We start from the raw sequence: 19393 nt of genomic DNA on the forward strand, positions 1-19393 counted from the left end.
TCGGGGGCGGGATCCGGGCCCAGAGGTGAGGGCGGGCCCTGGAGAACCTGGGAAGGGACTGCAGGTACCTGTGTCCCCAAAGAGGGCGGGGTCTGGGGCCCTGGCACCTGGGCTCCCTAGAGATAGGGTTCGAAAGTCTGATCCCCAAAAGGACAACCGGATAGGGTGGCCTCGGTGGCTGGCGATAGGAGGTGATCCCCGCGCGGGAGGGAGTTGCGGGGAGGCTGCTGGGCCCGTTAGGGAGGGGCCGCGGGCTGGGTCCCAAGGTTGAAGGGAAGGGGGGCTGGCGCGGGAGGCGGGGGGTGACCTGGACTTGTGAAGGGGGCGGGAGTGGGGCTGGGTCCTATCGGGACCCTGCAGGGACGCGGGGCTGGGACGTAGCGCTCCCGGGGGTCGCGGGGAAGGTTTGGCTCTTTGGTCGGGGTCCGGGATTAAAGTCCGGGAGCTGAATTCCGCCCCGCGGGAAGGTCGGGGAGCTCTTGCGCTCCCTTGTCTCTGAAAAGGAAGACACGGCGCGACCACACCCCTGGGTCCCTTAGGAGCAGGGGTGGGTGGAGGGCGTCCGGGGGAGCGAGGATTTGGAGGCACGATTCCCGGGTTCCTAGGAGCCTGCGGGAAATCAGGCTGTTGCGCGCGGGCTGGAGGGGCGCGTTTCCCCCCCAAACCTGAGCCGCCCGGAGCAGGTGCGCAGCCGCGGCAGAGCGCGGGGCGGCCACCGGGGGCGCTGTGGCCCCGCCGTCCCCCGGCCCGCGCCCAGGCCGGGGTCTGGTGGCACCTACATTGCCGCCCAGAGAGCTGCGAATCAGGGTAAGAGGAACGGCCCCCCCTTACTGAGCACTCCCGGTCGGGACCTGTTTGTCAAACTTTACATGTTCTAGCTGAATTTTCAAAAACCCTTCGAGGTGGAAGGAGGGGGAGAGTGCCCAGGATGACCTGTCCCCCACCTCTTAGAACCCAAGAATTGTGGCATCTTCGACGCTGCACCTCAGACTAAGCGGAGACCTGGTCTTTGCTCTCAGGATGGTCGGGTCGGCCTCCCAGCTCCTTGTGTTGCTGTCCTTTCTGAGTCTGCCTCAGTTTCCTCCTCTGGGAAATAGGATGAAGACCCATTGGCCTGGTACAAATTCAAATTTTTGGCTACGTCAAGTGTTCGAGAAGAGCTGATGGAAGTGTAAATGGACAAATTACATTGGCGAGCACCCTGGTAGGATCCATCAGACCTCGGACAGGGCAAGTTCATGGCTTTCTACATATGCGGCTCGCAAACAAACACGTTTGCTTACATGGGGACCTTGTACACCGGAAAGTTTCCCAGGGTGATCCTCGCCCCGACTATGTGCATGTGCTCTAATATCTTTCACTCTATTTAATTCCATTTCATTAAAGAGAAAATTGTTTGCAGCCCACTAAATTGATTTCACAACCCACTAATGGATCTTGTTGGGCAGGTTGAGAAATATTGACCTAAGAAACTCCAAGAGACACGTTCCAGGATGCTGACTGCAGCCTTGTGGGAAATGGAGAAAACTGGAAACAAGGTGGGTGTCCATCGCCAGGAGAAAGGATGAATAAGTTGTGGTAAACTCTCACAAAGGACTCCCACACAGCAGTTCCAGTTCATTCACTATGAACTGGACACACATACCAACAGCATGAACTATGAAAACAGTGATGAGTGTCCTGGGTTGCACAGTGCCCCACCCTCACTCATTCACATCCTCTGGGACCTGTGAATGTGACCTTATTTAGAAATAGAGTTGTTGCAGGTGTAATCAAGTTTAGACAAGGTCATAAACCCAAATGACTGGGAATCTGGACACATGCACAGGTACACTCACAGGGAGAAAGCCATGTGACGACGAAGGCAGAGGCTGGAGTGATGCGTTTATAAGCCAAGGAACCCCAAGGATTGCTGGCAAATACGAGGAGCGAGGAAGAGGCCAGGAGGGTCTTCCCCTAGAGCCGTCAGAGGGAGCGTAGCCCTGCCCACACCTTGATTTTGGGTTCCAGGTCTTCAGAATTGTGAGAGCACAAATTTCTGTTGTTTAAGTCACTCAGCTTGTGATCCTTTGTTACAGCAGCCCTAGAAAATTAATACAATGGGTTTAAAAAAAAAAAGTGCAGAAGAATGAACACAGCACGGTGCCATTTATACCAAGTTTGAAAACCTGCAAAACCAATGCTCTATATTATTTGGGGACACATATGTTTATGATAATAGTATGAAAATGTGTGTGGTGATGCTGAACTTTAAATGCAGGATATGGACTCTGAGAGGGATACCCTGGACTTCAACAACATCATTAATGCTTTAATTTTTAAAATCTGGATCAAAAGTAATTTCATGTCTAAAATTGTTCAAAATAATATGGATGAGGGTATAGATGAAACAATATTGTTGTGATCGGATAATGTGTGCACAGATTCACCTACTATTTTGCTTAATTTTGTATGTTTGAAACATACAACGCTTTGTGTTTTAAACATTTTCTTCATATAGATCCAACATGTTTATTTTAATTTTATTGCTAAGTATTTTAATGAGATAATGCTATCATAAAGCCTTTTCTTTCATTTTACTTACTAAAATTCTCAACACTTATAATAATGCTCTAATTAACACTGGATTTTTCAAGGTAAACAAACATTGTCATCTAAAAAAATAATAATAAATAAATAAATAAATAAATAAATAAATAAATAAATAAATAAATATCTGGATCAAGCCTGGCCGGCGTGGCTCAGCGATGCGGTTGAGCATCGACCTAGGATCCAGGAGATTGAGGTTCGACTCCCGGTCAGGGCACATGCCCGGGTTGGGGGCTCGATCCCCAGCAGGGGGGCGTGCAGGAGGCAGCTGATCAATGACTCTCATCATTGACGTTTCTCTCTCTCTCCTTCTCCCTTTCTCTTTCTGAAATCAATAAAAATATATTAAAAAAATAAAAATAAAAAATCTGGATCTAATATAGCAAAATGGTTAAGAGTTCAGATGGTTTCACAGTGAGTACAGAAGAAGTGGATTATAAGGAGAGATGCTCAGCATCGTTATCAGTTAGGGGAATGCAAATCCGAGCCGCAATGAGGCCCCACTCCACACTCACTGGGATGGCTCTCAGAAAGAAGACAGACAGTAGTAAGTGCTGGAGAGACCGTGGAGAAGCCGGAACCCCATACACTGCTGGTGGGAATGTAAAATGGTGCAGCGGCTTTGGAAGGGAGGCCGCAGTTCCTCCGAAGGTTAAACACAGAGTTACCACATGACCCAGCCATTCCACTCCTAGGTATATATATCCTAGAGAACGGAAAACATATCCACACGAAGACTTGTGAAAACACCTAAGTATTCATCAGCCGATAAACTGATAAATTAAGTGCAGTATACCCATACAATGGGATACTATTCAGCCATTAAAAGAAATGAATTACTGCCCTAGCCGGTTTGGCTCAGTGGTTAGAGCGTAGGCCCATGGACTGAAGGGTCTTTGGTTCAACTCAAGTCAAGGGCATGTACCTTGGTTGCAGGCTCCATCCCCGCCCTGGTCAGGGTGCAAGCTCGGTTTCTGTTCATCCTGGGTCCAGGCACCTGCGGGAGGCAACTGCAACCAATCTATGTTTCTCTCTCACATCGACATTCCCCCCCTCCCTTCCCCTTTCTCTAAAAATCAATAAAAACATCTCCTTGGGTGAAGATTAAATAAGTATATATATATATATAATATATAAACGAATAATAAAACTGCACAAGTAAGAAGGGGTAGGAAAATTTGATACCCAACAATCTATGACCTCCTCAACATTCAGGCTTTTCTCCTGGAGGATGGAAAGGGGAGGGGCACTGAAATGTATACAGTGTTTGTTAAAAAATGTGTAACAGTAAAGTTATGTTTAAAACTAAATTTATTAAATTAAATTTTAAAAGGGCGGCCAGATCCCATGGTAGCCGCAAGAGGGCGCTCCAAGTACAGATTTAACCCCTCCCTTGGGAACGGAGTATCTTCAGCCTTGCCCCAGACTCTGGCCACACCTCTGAGACTCTGGCCACACCCCCAGGCCATGGCCACACCCCTAGACCTTAACTACACCCTAAGGGCCTGGTCACACTCCAAGGCAGTGTCTGAAGCAGCAAATTCACCCTCCCAACTCCCCAAATTGACCACAGATGCAAGCACAGGCTAGATAGTGTCAGAAACACGGAGCCTTAAAACCACGACTTTTAATTTGCAATCATTTTTCTTCTTCTTTGGAACCAGCTTAAACTTACAGAAAAGTTGCGAGAATAAGACAAAGCCCTCTGTATACCCTTCAGCCAGGTTCGGCAGTTGCTCACAATTTGCCAGTGCGCCGTATCATTGGCTCTTTCCCTCCTCCCTGCCTCCCCAGCCACTGGAGAGTAAGTTTCAGACAAAATACTAGTATCTAACACAGTCTATAGTCAATCGCCAGTTGTCCCAAAAGTATCCTTTTCAACAAAACATTCTTTTCCAGCCCAGAATCCAATCTGAGGTCATGTCTGCTACAGGTGCTCAGCCCTCCTTTGTGTTCCATGAAGTTGACATTTGGAAACATTACAGGCCAGTTCCTTTGTGAGATGTCCCCCCAGGTTTGGGCTTGTCTGATATTTCCCTGTGATTCAATTCTGACGGCAGGAATATCATGGAAGTGACGCTGTGTCCTCCTCGGTGAATCGCATCAGAAGGTCCATGATGTTGGTCGTCCCGTTGCTGGTAATGAATTCCGACACTTGGTCAAAGTGAAACACGGAATCCTGGACTCATAGACTCACCAGGTGGGTTTCTTTCCTTTCTGGACTTCAGCTTCCTTTCCTTTAAAATGCAGGTGTGGCCCGGCCGGGCCCGCTTGGCTCAGTGGTTGAGCATCGACCTATGATCCAGGATATCGGGATATCTCAGTTCGATGACCCGTCAGGGCACATGCCTGGGTGGCAGGCTTGATCCCAGTAGGCAGCCGATGGATGTTTCTCTCCCATCGATGTTTCTATCTTCCTCTCCCTTCCTCTCTTTAAAATCAATAAAAACATATTAAAAAAAATAAATGGAGGGGTGGCTTACACAAGGGTTTGCAAATATGCCTAACCAGCAAATGTATTCTTGTGCTCTTAAAATTGGTTGTTTTTTTTTTAACATTTAAATTTGGTAGATTTCATGCATGCGCCTGAAAGAGACATTCTCTGAATGTCTGGGTTTACCCAGGGTGCTGATAACAAGTGAAACTTTGCAACCAGGGTTGGGGCCCCCGAGAAGTGCATTAAAAGTATGACTTCTAGCTTTAGAAAGCTAGGACCGTCGCAGGTGAGAACTGTCTTGGTGGCATTGGTTAAGGGATGGGTGCTTAATTCTGCTAGGGTTGGGCAGCTGGAACCCTAGACATGAACCTCTTCCCCCCTCCTTGGAGTCAGCCTTTCTCTGGGGGAAGGAGGATGGGTGTGGGACACACGCCCAGTCCCAAGGTCAGGAGGCTGAGGGGATTTCCATGTGTGGAGAAGCCAGATTCTTTGTTTTAGAGAAGTAGCTTAACCAAGGTCAGTGCTGGGTTCAGCTCTTGAACCCGGGGCTAGTTTCTCACACACAAAGAAGCACATCACCCACAGCCTGGACCCTCAGGTGCAAGGAGACTCCTAACACACATTCCAGGCTGATAGAGGCCAGGTCCTGTGCTAAGCGCTTGGTACCTGCAGTCTCATTAAATTCTCATCAACCTATCAATGCTGAGAGGTGAATATTAGTTCCATTTTACAGATGAGGAAACTGGGACTCAGAGCAATAAAGTCACTTTGCCCAAGGGTCACATAGCCATTTGGTAGCAGAACCCTGTTGTCCCTCAATAACTATATCCCCTCATCCTTTTGTAACTGAACCTCAGAATTTTAGCTGAGTACATGTTGCCCAAATAAAACTACATTTCCCAGTCTCTCTCATGATGGATATAGCCACATGATTAAATTCTAGCCAGTAGAATGTGATGTGTGTGAATTCTGGGTTGTAGACTTAAAGGAGCAATTGACTTTCTTTTTTCTTTTTCCCAATGGTTGGAATGTAGATGTGCTGGTGGGAGCTGGAGCAGTCATTTTGGACCACGTGGTGGAAGTGTGAGGTGAAGGCAGAAGAGCAACAAGGTGGAAGGAACCTGGGTATTTGACATTCTTAAGCTACTATTTTAGGCCTGGCTATTAACTAGGCCTTTACATGAGAGAAAAATAAACCTCCATCTCATTTAAGCCACAATATTTTTTAGTTTTTGTTATGACTGCAGGATAAAAAGTCTAGCTAACACACACATCTAGGCTAGGTCCTCATTAGACCATTTTTCAATCAGAACAAGGAATAGGTCCCATCATCTCTACTTTTTCCTCTCTGTGTCCTCAAAAAACAATTCTCAGATGATAAAAACAGCAATTTTTATGTATCAAGTTTTTCTCTCAGAACCATGCCCTGTTATAAGCACTGTACACAAGTCATTGAAGTTTAATCCTCACAACAACACTACAAGGTAAATGCTATTATTGTGCTCTCATTTCCAGTGACGAGGAAACTGAGGATCAGGGTTGTGAAGTCAGCTGATCAAGTTCACACAGCTAGGAACCAGAAGGGCAGAATGTAACTCAACTCTGACTACAGGGCCTGTGCTCTCAATGACACACCCAGATGTTATTTCTGTTATTTACACCACCCCCCGTTTTCCAGTAGCACACATGTGTGCAGTGCTTACGCTTTCACATGCACACACTGAAAATAACAGACACAACCTTCCTGAGGGGCAAGAGGGCCCATAATTATGAGCATGGGCTTTGAAGGCAGCAGACTTGGGCTTGGGCAGAAGACTTGTTCTCTCTCAGCCTCAGTTTGCTCATCTGGAATATGGACAACATCATGGTCAGTCAATGACTGCTAATATTTGCATTTCTTTCTTTCTTTTTTTTTAAAAATATGTCTTTATTGATATCAGAGAGAGGAAGGGAGAGGGAGAGAGAGAGAAACATCAATGATGAGAGAGTCATTGATTGGCTGCCTCCTGCATGCCCCCCACTGGGGATTGAGCCCGTGACCCGGGCATGTGCCCTGACTGGGAATCGAACTGTGATCTCCTGGATCCTAGGTTGATGCTCAACCGCGAGCCACGCTGGCCAGGCTAATATTTGCATTTCTGTTCACATCCTCAAATTGGTCACACTAGGTATGACAGGGGACCAGATACACCACAAAGAATCGCAGACACCATAATACAGTGGGGGGTGATCAGTGTTCATTTTACCATCACTTCTCAAGGATCTGCTCCGTGCCAGGCAGTGTGCTAGCTGCTGTGGGAAGGAGGCCCTCCACTTCCCTCCTAGAGCTCAGGGTCTGCTGAAGAGACCTTCACTGCACAGGACCTCACCCATATGGTGGGATTACCGCATGGGAAGTTCTCACACACAGCTGCCTGCGGGGCCCAACAGTCACCCTCTGTAGTGGGTTGAATGGTGGCCCCCCACAAAGATATGTCCCTGGAACCTGTGAATGTGACCTTATTTCCAAAGGAGGTCTTTGCAGATGTAATTAAGATAAGAATCTTGCCCTGGCTGGCGCAGCTCAGCTGGTTGGAGCCTAATCCTGTGCACCAAAAGGTCTCGGCCTTGATTCCCGTCAGGGCACATACCCGGGTTTCGGGTTCAACCTCCAGTCAGGGCCAGTGCAGGAGGCAACCGATCCATGTTTCACTCTCACTTCGGTGTTTCTCTCTCTCCCTCTCCCTTCCTCTCTCTAAAAATAAAAAAGAGAAGGAAAGAAACCATAAAGATCTTGAGATGGGATCATCCTGAATTACTATGTGGGCCCTAAACCCAATGACAAGTGTCCTTATCAGAGACAGAAGAGAAGATGCAGACACACAGAGAAGGCCTTGTAAAGACGGAGACAGAGATTTGAGCGATGTAGCCACAGGAGAGAAGGGGCTGGAGCCACCAGGAGCTGGAAGAGGTCAGGAAGAATCCTCCCCTGGCCCTGGCCTGGCAGCCCGGTTGGTTGGAGCATCATCCTGTGCACCAAAAGGTTGCGGGTTCGATTTCCAGTCAGGGCACATACCTAGGTTGCAGGTTCCATCTCCAGTCAGGGTACATGAGAGAGGCAACTGATCAATGTTTCTCATGTCGATGTTTCTCTCTCTCTCTGAAAATCAATAAAAACATATTTTCAGGTGAGGATTAAATTAATTAATTAATTCATTTTAAAAAAGAATTCTCCCCTAGAGCCTTTGGAGAGGGTGTGGCCCTGCCCACACCTTGATTCTGGACTTCTGGCCTCCAGAACTGTGAGAGTAAATTCCTGTTTTAAGCTACCAAGTTAGTGGCCATTTGTTATGGCAGCCACAAAAAGCCAATATACCTTTCAAATCAGGCAGCTCTGGGGACACCATAGCCCAGAGACAGGGTCAGAAGCACAGGCACATGGTCACAAACACACCTAAGTCAGGAGAGCCAGGCCAGGCCAGGTCACCAGCCAGAGCTGGTCTGGAATGGGGTGTGCATGGATGTGTGCATGTGTGTTCACACGCACACACAGGTACACCCAGCCATCATGGAACCCAACGGTGCCTCTCAGGAAGACGTTAAGGCAGGTGGCTCCCATGCGATAGGAGTCATGGCAGCAGAAACGCTCACAAGTGCCAAGATATACGAAGACCCCAGGGCCCAGCGAGGTCCCCAGACTAAAGAAAAACAACACTTACCATCACTCAGAGACATGGCCACTCATGAAGACCACTACAATGGGACCAAGGTCATCAGCTTCTCCCAAAGGGCAACTTTTCTTTCTTCAAGGCCAGGGGTAGTGGGGGCTGATGGGGTTCCAGTCCTTCCTCAGGGCTTTCAGCTTGTCCCTGCTGTCCCCACTGCACATCCATCTTCCCTTCCTGAAGGTGTCAGTCCCTGTAACAAATCTCTGACGCATATACAACCTCCTAGTAACGTTCAGTATCTGATTGAACCTGGGATCAGCTGAATAAAGGCTCCTAACGATATCCTCCTGGTCCTAATTCCTGCAATCCGTGTTGTTCCTTTACAGGGCAAAGGGACATTACAGACATGACGAGGTTAAGGATCTTGAGATGGGAAGATCATCCTGGGTGGGCCCAATGGAATCACAGTGTCCTTCTAAGAGGGGGGCAGGAGGTGAGAGTAGGAGATAGAAGCAAGAGGTTGTAGACATAAGGAAGGGGCCATGAGCCAAGGAATGCAGGCTGCTTCTAGAAGCTGGAGAATGCAAGGGAATGGATTCTCCCCTAGAGTTGCCTGAAGGAACCAGCCCTGCTGACACTTTGACTTTGGCCCAGTGAGACTGATTTTGCACTTCTGATCTTCAGAAGTGTAAGAGAGTACATTGTGTTGTTTTAAGCCACTGACTTTGTGGTGCTTTGTTACAGTGCTAACAGGAAATGAATGCAAACCTGATTGATTCACAAGAAATGTGTCCACAGAGTCAAGACACAGACATTGTATGTCAAGGGGGCCTGGAGCCACTGAGTGAAATGTGATACACCAATTGAGACAGCCACATAGAAACAATCACACAATGACTGCAGGTCTCGCAAATGCCACACACACACAGAGCCAGATTCAACGGGAGTGTCATATAACAGTCATCTGTAGCACTCCTCAGGAACACACACACACACCCAGGGTCACTATGGAATCTAACAGGGTCTCCTGGAAATATGTCACATATTATGTCATCCCCAGAAACAATGGCACAGTGACACAAGGACAGAACATTCAAACACACCAGAAGTCCTAGAGTCACCCACACGTCATCATCAGTCTGAGACTCACAGGTCACTCGTAGAGTCAGCTGGATGTGGTATACAGGTGTGTGCACACACAAACACACTTCCTCCAGACCTCCTCAGGAAAGAGGTCCAGCCAAGCCAGGGATATGTTACAAAAATAGTTTATTACAAAAGAAATCCAACCAAAATGCCTAATAATTTACATTGTCATAAGTTCCCCACTCCAGCCCACCTCTCCCTCCTCATGGGCAGAGGGCAGAGGGCAGAGGGCAAAGGGCAAAGGGCAGAGGGGAGCAGCTGTTCCCGGGTTCCACCAGCTCTGAGAGGAGGTGGAAATACACGACTGAGTGGAAATCCAGACAGGAGGCTGGTGCTTGAGAGTAATGGGGGAAAGAGTCCTGGCGGAAGATGAGACGGGAGAATATTTGTGCTCAAAAGAGGGGGTAAATGAATGTGCCTCTGTGCAAATCCTGGTTCCGAAGATTGGGGGGGGGGCAGAGTGAGATCTTCACAGTTTCCAGGAGGGTTGACTCCACAGGGCAGGGAGGTTCCTCCTCATGAGTCCAAGATCTGCCCCCCCATCCCTCTCAGCTGCCTCCTGGAGCTGGGGAGGGGGGAACTGGCCGGCCAGGGACTTGGAGGACCCCAGCAAAGGGCAGGAAGGTAGGTGGAGACGAGGGAGGAAGGAAGAAATTGGGGGGAGCCATGGGAAATCCAGAGGGGTCCTTGGGGGGAGACTGGGAGGGTGAGGAGGACGGTGATGCAGAGAGAAGACCTGTGGAAAGAAGAGAGAGGAGGGGTGAGGGCAGTGAGAGACTAGATCCAGAGAGAAGGGGGCTGGGGCCCCAACTCCTGGATTCTGAGGGAGGGGACAGGGCCTGGAAGGTTCTGAGGACGGAGGAAGCTGGGGGGGGGCTGGAGGTTGGGAGCTGGTTTCTCACCGTTGGAGCTGAGGCGGCTGCTGCTTTCAGGGGAGGTGGTGGTGCTCCGGTCCGGGGAGGGCTCCGGCTGCGACGCAGGAGCAGGCCGCGTGGCCTTCCCCCTCAGGATGTCGATGACCTGCAGGAAGATGGGGGTCACCACCAGGCCACCCCTCCCTCCCTCTCGGCTGGCTCCTGGGGTCTGCCCGTGAGCACGGCCTCTTTCTCAGCACGTGAAGGTGGCACGGCACGTCGCTGCCTTTCTTCGTGCCTCAGTGTCTCCTCCCGTCTAGGCCTCATATCCACGCGCTCACCCATCCCCTCCACGCACGGGCACGGACGCACGCACATCCACGGACACGTACTGGGGAGCAGGCCCCTCCACGCCCCGCACCCACCAACGCGCACTCACCCGGCGGCTGCGCGCCACCATGAGCGGCGTGTCATTGTGACAGTTCTTGAGGCCGCTGTCGGCGCCGCTGCGGACCAGCGTGCGCACCAGCGGAAGGAGCCCGCGGCCCGACGCCGAGTGCAGCGCCGAGCTGCCCGAGTACATCTGCGCGTTCACGTTGGCGCCGTGCTGCGGGCGGGAGGGGCGGGTCAGGACCACCGCTGCGGGGCGGGGCCCGGCGCGGGGCGGGGCCAGGGGCAGCCAGTAGCAGGGGCTGGGCCCGATGGAAGGCGGGGTGATAGAGGGACGCGAGCGAGAACGCGGGGCAGGTCAGCGCGGGATTGGGCGGGCGGCGCAGAGTCAAACCGAGCTGGACGCCGCGGGGCGCACGAAGTCGGGGCGGAGTCAGAGAAGGGAAGGGTCTGGGCGGAAGGACCGCGCGGGGACAGTGCCAAAGCCGGAAGGCAGGGTCAGCAAGGCTGATGCTGGACAGGGCCTGGGCGGTTTGGGGGCCGGAGGGAGGGCCCAGGACAAGTGCGCAGCCTGGGGCGTTAAAGTCCTAGGGCTGCCAAAGCGAGGCCTGGAAGGAAGGGTCGGAGCTGGAAGGAGGGGGGCGATGACGGGCTGGCGCCAGAGGAGAGGGTGGGCGAGGGGCTAAGCGTCGGGCGGCGCCCACCTGCAGCAGCAGCTGCACCATGCTCAGGCTGTTGTTTTCCACGGCGTGGATGAGAGGGGAGCGGCCGCTCTTAATGTCCTGCGGCAGGGAAGGAAGGTCCTGAGTCTCTCCGCATCCCGACCGCTGAGTCCCGCGTCTCAGTGGGGCCAGAGACCTGGAGCCCGCCCGCCCTCTTGGGGCCGCGCCCCCTCGGCCCCATCCGCGGCCCTCGCTCCCGCACTCACCACCGCGTCGATGTCCGCGCCGCGCTCCAGCAAGAGCAGCACTGCTTCGTGGCACTCGGTGTTCACGGCCACGTGGAGGGCAGTGAGTCCTGGAGGAGAGGGAGACTCGGTCAAACACGGGCTTGGGCCTCTGCAACCCCAGAAGGGGTTGTCAGATAGTCCCCCTCCCCCCTGCGCCGGGGCTGGTGCTCACCGTCATAATTGCGGGCCTCCAGGTCCACTGTGCCCGGGGCGGCGCTGTCCAGCAGGGCCCGCAGGCAAGCCGGGCTGCGGTGCTCACACGCCAAGTGGGCTGCCGTCTGGCCATGGCGGTCCAGTGCCATGGGGCTGGCACCAGCCATCACCAGTAGCCGGACCAGAGAGGGCAAAGTGGTGATCACAGCCAGGTGCAGCGGTGTCTGGGGAACAGAGACTGTGAGGGACCCGTGCGTGCCCTGCCCTGGTCCCAGTCCCTCCTCCCTCAGAATTTCTCAGTCCTGACCCCCAGCTGCAGTCGTCCTCAGGAACCAGAAATCAGGCGCACCTCCTCCCTCAGATTCAAGGGCCCTTCCTGCCCTAGGACCCAGAAGTGTGAGCCCCCAGGCCCCTCCTCCCTCAGACCCAGGAGTCCAGGCCCACATGCCCAGCCTCACCTGCCGGAGGTTGTTGTAGATGTCCAGCTCCCGGCCCCCATGCTGGAAGAGGCTGACTAGCCGATGCACAGCTGCCAGATTGGCCTGCACCACGGCAATGTGGAGCGGTCTGGGGGTGAGGGCCACAGATGTTAGGGGCTGGTTACCTCTCAAGTATCTCCAGAATCCAATCACTTCTCCCACCCCCACTCCCTCCATCCTGGTTCAGCCACCAGTCTTCCTCCTGGACTGTCTCCTCCTCACTGGCTCCCCTGCTTCCACCGTGGCCCTACTGTCTGTCCCCTGCACAGCTCCCTTCTTCTGCTCAGAACCCTCAGAGTAAAGGTCAAGTCCCCACATTACCCACAGGCCCTGTGTGCTCTTGTCTCCTCCTCTTCAATCCCTTTGACCTCACCTCCATCTACTCTCCTCACTGCGCTCTGACCACTGGCCTCCTTGCTGTTACTCAGACACAACAAGCACAATGCCTCCCAGGGCCTTTGCACTGGCTGTCCCCTCAGCCTGGAACACTCCTCCCCAGATATCTGTGGGGCCTCTGCTAAAATGGTATAGCAGCAGCTCTTTCCCCCTCCCCCTTACCCTGCTTAATTTTTCTCCATATCATCACCTGACATTGTACAATTTACTTGTTTCCTGTCTGAATCCTCCCTTCCCCCCGCTAGAAGGTCAACTCCACCGGGGCAGGGCGTTTTGTCTGCTCCGGTCACTGCTCAGTGCCTAGCACAGTGCGTAGGACTGAGCAGGTGTTCTGTAAACATGCACTGAATGAGTGAACCCATCTTAACGATCCCTGGCCATCCTTGAAGCTGGTGACCAGGTTCCCACCCCTTTGTGGGCCACAGTTTTCTCATCTGTGAAATGAGTGCAGATGAGCTAGATGCCATTAAGTTCTCCATCAGTTGTGACTCTACATCACATTCAGCTGTGAGAGTATCTATGCGGAGGAAGGTTTGTCCCAAAGGGAGGTGGGACAAGCGGGGATGGCGTCATTGTTCTGGCCTTTCGGCTGTGCTACCCAGATCCCCTCTTCTGGACCGAAGGCCTCATCCCCCCAGCTTCTGGGAAGGTTGTCAGCTCAGCATTCTCTGGGAATTACCCTCTGCTGAAAAGCATTATTTGCCTGGTCATGAGGGGGAGCAGCCACCATCCAGTGGCATTCAGTGTCTGGCATAGAGGGCCCAGCCTTCTGGCCTCAACTGCGAAGGCCACTCCAGCTGCAACATCCCCTGTGGGACTCCACAGCAGCTGGACTTCTCCCTCTGCCCAGTCCATACACTTCCTGCCAGCTTCCCAGGGCCCTCAATCTAGAACAGCCGTGTCAAGCGGAGAGCAATCTGGGATCACTTTGCGTGGGCCAACACCTATTCGCTCAGGGTCAGGGACATTAGCACTGAGGGCCCAAGGCTGGTTGCAAGTACACAGCCCGCACAACCCACCCACCACTGCCTGCTTATGGACAGGCCTCCCAACTGTGGAATGTGCATCCTGAACCCACATTTTAATGTACCTCCCTAGGTGCTTGGCTTGGGATGGAGACACCCTGCAGCCCAGAGGGCTTTGGGGGGCTAAGGAGGCCAGGGTTGCACATTGGGTTGTCTTCCTCCCTAGCTTTGTGCGCTAAGGCAAAGTCACGTGGCCCTTCTGAGCCTCGGTTTTCTCTTCTGTGAAGTATAATCCACTTCTCAGGAGATTATGCAGGTGAATCGCTGAACTTGGACCCTGATCCTTGAAAGCCTAATCTAAAAAAGAAATGTTGGGGGAGGGGCCGGACCTGGGCCCCCTGGGAAGGGGTCCCTTCCTTCCCAGCGCCTCTCTGGACGCTCGCCTGGGTCCTTCTCCGGGCGGGCGGGGTGAAGTGAGGGCAGACGGAGCGAATGATTTCAGAGAAACCGTCCAGGCCCGAGTTCCCATAAACGCGCGGGCCGCAGGGGGTGGGGCGGGGCTGGAGGAAGTGGGGACGGGAGGGGCGGCCCTGCCCTCGGACTTCCAGTAACAGGTCTGCTGGGCGGGGCTCCGCTTCCTGCTCCCGGGGGAGGGAAGCCTGTCCCGTCGGGGATCTACCCTGGCCACCCCTGGCACCCCGACTTACATCCTCGAATGGGGTAAAGGAGGGGGAGCCCAACCCAAAGATATCTCGCTTTTCTGGAGGAGGGGGGAAGACCCCAAGTCTTCCAGCCTGGAGGCCCCTCTGGAATGCCACCCTTCGGGGCTCAGACTCCAGATGGCTCCCTGTCCCCCCCTATCCCAGCATCCACTTCAAGGTCTCTTGGATCCCTACCTCCGTGCTGATACGGACTTTCCAGCCCCTCTCAGTTCTGGCTCCCTAGCTGCCCTGCATCCCGTCCCCTACCCCTTAGAGATCAAGGGACGCAGTGCCCCAAACTCTGCTCTCTGGGACTCAGTGCTCGTCCCCCCCTCTCTTGGAGAACCAGGTTTTCCTTGCCAGTGCCTGACCTCTTGGGGGTCCAGATGCCCTGAGAGTCTTCCCGAGTCCCTAGAAGTCTGGCCTCCCAACCAAGCTTTGCAGCTTGGGCGACCCAGACTCAGCATGTCCCCCGCCCCCGCCCAGGCTGTGCCAGCTGCCCATTCCGGTAAAGCCTCGGCCCCAGCGGAAGGGGTTAAGGTTAGAGGGAGCGCCGGGAGGGGGAGGCTGCGAGTGAGTGACGGCTGCTGACGTGGGGGAGGCAGAGCAGCTGGGCTGCGGTCAAGTTCTGCGGGAAGGGATTTCCCCGGCCCAGCAGCTGAGGCAGAAGTGTTTGCTTTGGGGGAGCAGGGGGGAGAGGCGGGAGAATGAGAGAGCGGGGGAGGGCGGGTGGGGCGCGGGGCTCAGGGCTGGTGTGCTAGGTCTGCTTGCACGGGCTACAAACAACTCACCCTGGGGGCAGATACACATTAAATCTATTTCACAGATGACCCCAGAGGGGGAGGAAACTAGCTTTATCAAGCCCTTTATATATCTCAGACACTTTCTCCTGCTTGGGTGCACAGGATAGCCCACAACGGACTGGGGAGCTTTGTTCCAACAACATCCACCCACGTGTATTGAGCACCTACTGTGTGCTGGGCCCTGTTCCCTGCACTATATGTATGTCCATCATTGCACTGAATCCTCACTGTGATAGATGCTATTACAAGCTGCGGATTTCCTGATAGGAAAACTGAGGCTCAGGGATGGGAAGTCACCTCACATCCAGCAGTGGGCCGGTAGTGGAGTCCCACCCTCCTTCCCTGCAAGAAATAGGCCTGTTCATCCATCCCTACCTGTGGTTTGCAGTCCCCAAACCAATCTCCAGAGAAGTGCTTCACAGAAATCATCTCATTTCTGCCTCACAGAGACCCCTGCACACTTATGGTACTTGTTTTTACAGGGGGAAACTGAGGCAGAGAAGGGTGAGAAAATGGCCAGCTGAGATTCAAACTGAGATCGATAGAATCATAAGCATGATCAGGTCAAGTATGCTGAGTGCTTACTATGTGCTAGGCAGAGGGCTAGCAGGCGATAAAACCATGGGATTCCTGAAAACAGTTTTAGGGATCATCTAACTAATTTAGTGCATTATGACCATGAAACAATGAAATACACTACAATAGAAAAGACTAAAGTAGATCCCACGTAGTGAGGATGAGTGTTGTTTTGTTTGGTGCAATTTTTATTTCTGGTTTATATGTGTGTGTTTGTGCTGGGTTTAATAAAAAATAATAACAATAATAATATTAATGAATACCTATTGATGCCCTGGCCAGCTTGGCTCAGTGGTTTGAGCGTCAGCCGGCCTACTGAAGGGTCCTGGGTTCAATTCCAGCCAAAGGCACATACCTTGGTTGCAGGCTCAATCCCGGCCCCAGAGGCAACCAATTGATACGTCTCTCTCACATCGATGTTTCTGTCTGTCTCTCTCTCTCTCTCCTTTCCACTCTCTCTGAAAAGCAATGGAAAAAATATCCTTGGGTGAAGATTAAAAACACACACCTATTGAGCACTCACAATCTACCAGGCTCAGTACTAGGAGCTTAACATGTATAATTCATATAATAAAATCAATGAAATGTCTTTCTCATTTTTGGAGTGTGATAAAAAATTTGAAGCCCCTTGCTCCAAAATCAGTACTGGGAGGTAAGTGCTCTCAGCGTACCCATTTTTCAGAAGAGGAAACTGAGGCTGGGAGAGGGAATGGGCGTTGCTCAAAGTCACATAGCCAGTGGTGGAGTTAAGTAGAAAGGCCAAGCTGAGTGCCCGTTTGTGGTGGGTGAAGTTGGTGGAGACCGGCTTCCCCATCCCCATTCCCCATTCATGGGGGACTAGTACTTACGTGTCTCCGTCTTCATCTGCACGGGTGGCCATGGCGATGTCGGCTGACAGAGGGTGTTCCATTGAGCACACCATGGGGTACAGGGGTGGAGGCAGGCTCAGCAGAGGAAAGGGGGAGCCCATGGTCGGGGTGGGGTACAGAGGCAGTAAAGGTCCTGAGCAGAGAAAAGACACGGGTGAGGCCAAGCCCATAGTCACGCAACCCTTTCCCCACCTCCATCCAGGCCTTTGCTCTGGCAGTGTCACCTTCCCTTTTGCCCAGGTCCCTTTTGCATCTCATATTGGGTCCAGAAGGCCCAAGACAAAGCCTCTTTCCAAGTCCCTCCTCTGGGCTCCCACAACTCCCCCCTCCAGTCCGTGTTCCCCAGCTCTGGCCACTCTCACTGTGACTTTTCATGTTTCTGACTCCCATCGCCTGCTAGGCAGAGTCCCTCAAGGACTGAACTCCATCTTCACCCAGTAGGGGGGCCTCAGGGCCTGTTTGCTGAGTGAATTTGTGGCTTAGGGAGGTGAAGACAGTATCAAGCGCTGGGTCTGGGATGAATGCCTAGAGCACTGGGAGAGGGTGGAAGAGAAGGTGAGAGGAGGTGGTGCCAGAAGCCTGTGGAAGCCTGTTCAGATCACGCTGTTGGAAGGGGGGCTTTGGCAGCAGGAAAATCCACATCTACCCAGCACATAGATGGGGAAAACTGAGGCCTGGGTTCTCACCCGGGGAATGGGGAGGGGCAGTGGCAGGCCTCCTGATGCACAGCTTGAGGTTGTACCCTGATGGAGCAGAAGGTGTAGAAACTGGGCAAAGGTCTGGAGGCACTAGGCATTGGCTCTGCCACTTTGGGAGCCACTAGGGGATGGTGAGGTGGGCACAGCTATGGCAGGGAATGCCCCTTCCTTGAGGTCAGGGATGGAGACAGAATGGGGAGAATGGTGTTTGGCCTTCTCTGTCATCTCCTGATCATTGGGGGCCCCGATTCCTGAACGCTCGCAAGTCTTCTGGTCCCTGTATCTCCAACACCAGACCTTGGTGCCCTACGGCCTCCTGCCTGAAGATCCGCAATCCTTCATCCTGGTCCTAAATTCTTGAGTCCCAGGTTTCCCAGCCCTGTCCCCTATTATTAGAATCCTTAGTCCCCAAGCCCTCTAATACCACCTGGTCTTGTGACCCCAGATGAAACCCTGATCCCTGGTAAACACATAACTGGGTGCCTAGCACCCTGGATCCCTGTCCTGCTGGCTCATTAGGACCCCCGGTATTTGGGTCTGTTTCCTTGGATCTCCCTGATCCCAGATATTGGGGTGCTCAGAACTCTGATTCTGTCCTAATTCCCAAAGTCCAGTGATGTTTTGGTTCCTGAGATTTTAACATCCTGGGATCCTTAATATCCGTCTCCTTAGAACCCGGTATCTATTCTCCTGACTTCCTTTGACCCCACACTCTGGATGCCAAGGACTCAGTTTCTTGGGCCCGTGCACTGATTCCTCAGAACCCTAGATGTCTGGGGTCTTAAAGAGCTTGTGATTCTGTGATCCTGAGACTTCAGGCTTTGCCCCCTTGATTCCCTGAGACCCCAAATATGTACTGCTGGGCACTGTCCCCTGGGTCTCATATCTGTGTCACTGAGACCCTAGGCTTGGTCGGTCCCTCGGGATCCCCATATCTCTGTTCCAAGGCACTGCTCCCTGATGCTCCCGTATCTGCATCCCTGGGACCTCAGGGCCTGCCTCCCAGCTTCCCAGGAGCCCCATATCTGTGTTTTGGAACCTTGGTTTCTCCCTTTGTCCCCTGGGCTCCCTGGAACCTCCTATTCTTGTGTCTGAGCTACACGCCCAGGCTCCGGTGACCCAATGCCCTGTCTGGCCCCCAACCCGACCTTGACCAGAGAGAGACACTCACCCTGGTAGTAAAGGGCCTCTGGCCGGGGCAGGCCGTGGCGGGGCGCGGGGACCGCCGGCGAGGTGGAGCCGCCAGGTAGGGGATCCTGGGTGACAAAGGGGCCCGCAGCGCAGCGGGGGGCGGCGGGCTCCGGGGAGGGCGCGCGCAGCGGGCGCTTACGGAGCGGCAGCGCGGCGCCGGGGAGTCCGGCGGCCTTGGGCCGGGTGCGCAGGTCCACGGGCCCCTCGTCCATGGCCCCCGTGGGGCATCGGGGCATGGGGCCGCCGGGGACGGCGGCCGAGCGGGCGGCCGGAGCGCGGCTCGGCTCCGCTCGGAGGCACCGAGGGAGGCTGAGCCAGGCGCCGGGACTTCCCCTGCCGCCGGCTGAACTGAAGGGACTTTTGTCGGCCGGGGCGGTGCCGGCAGCCCGCCTCCACGCCCCCAGCCCCCCCGGGGCCACCCGTCCGCTCCAGGGGTTTCCTGGACCTGTAGCCGCTCCCGTTGCCCCGCGGAGCTGCCCGCCGCGCGCCCCGCCTGAGCCGCGCCCCGCGCCCGCCCCTCTTGGCCCCGCGGCGCCCAGAGCGGCTGGGG

The 19393-nt window shown here is 53.6% G+C and overlaps 1 protein-coding gene and 1 long non-coding RNA gene across 3 annotated transcripts; one reads left to right on the plus strand and one right to left on the minus strand.

Moving 5' to 3' along the window:
* The first annotated feature begins 27 nt into the window (after positions 1-27).
* LOC308547738 lies at positions 28-6244 on the plus strand. 2 transcript variants are annotated; one of them, XR_013997544.1, is made up of 5 exons: positions 28-64; positions 1098-1230; positions 1449-1538; positions 4650-4789; positions 6061-6244. It is a non-coding gene; the product is annotated as an uncharacterized lncRNA (long non-coding RNA). The 2 variants fall into 2 exon arrangements; XR_013997545.1 differs by lacking the exon at positions 28-64 and having other exon boundaries at positions 756-1230.
* Positions 6245-10208: 3964 nt separating this feature from the next.
* BCL3 (BCL3 transcription coactivator) lies at positions 10209-19274 on the minus strand. The gene is made up of 9 exons (XM_081118695.1): positions 18824-19274; positions 16934-17087; positions 12624-12732; positions 12185-12389; positions 11992-12080; positions 11768-11845; positions 11113-11280; positions 10722-10839; positions 10209-10555 (listed from the first exon to the last, which is right to left on the minus strand). The coding sequence occupies exons 1-9, from the start codon at positions 19077-19079 to the stop codon at positions 10368-10370; spliced, it is 1365 nt and encodes a 454-aa protein (XP_080974821.1). The 5' UTR covers positions 19080-19274; the 3' UTR covers positions 10209-10367.
* Between the last annotated feature and the right edge of the window lie 119 nt (positions 19275-19393).

This window comes from Miniopterus schreibersii, assembly GCF_964146895.1.
Source record: "Miniopterus schreibersii genome assembly, chromosome: 18".
Lineage (NCBI taxonomy): Eukaryota > Metazoa > Chordata > Mammalia > Chiroptera > Miniopteridae > Miniopterus > Miniopterus schreibersii.

Bases quoted from the DNA above. Each gene is read 5' to 3' on its own strand.
- BCL3 (XM_081118695.1), bottom strand. From the start codon at position 19,079: ATGCCCCGATGCCCCACGGGGGCCATGGACGAGGGGCCCGTGGACCTG. The intron at 12,081-12,184 runs GTGAGCACCAGC...CCTCTCCTCCAG, and splicing joins GGAGGCCCGCAATTATGACG to GACTCACTGCCCTCCACGTG. The intron at 11,846-11,991 runs GTGAGTGCGGGA...TCCCTGCCGCAG, and splicing joins GCGCGGACATCGACGCGGTG to GACATTAAGAGCGGCCGCTC.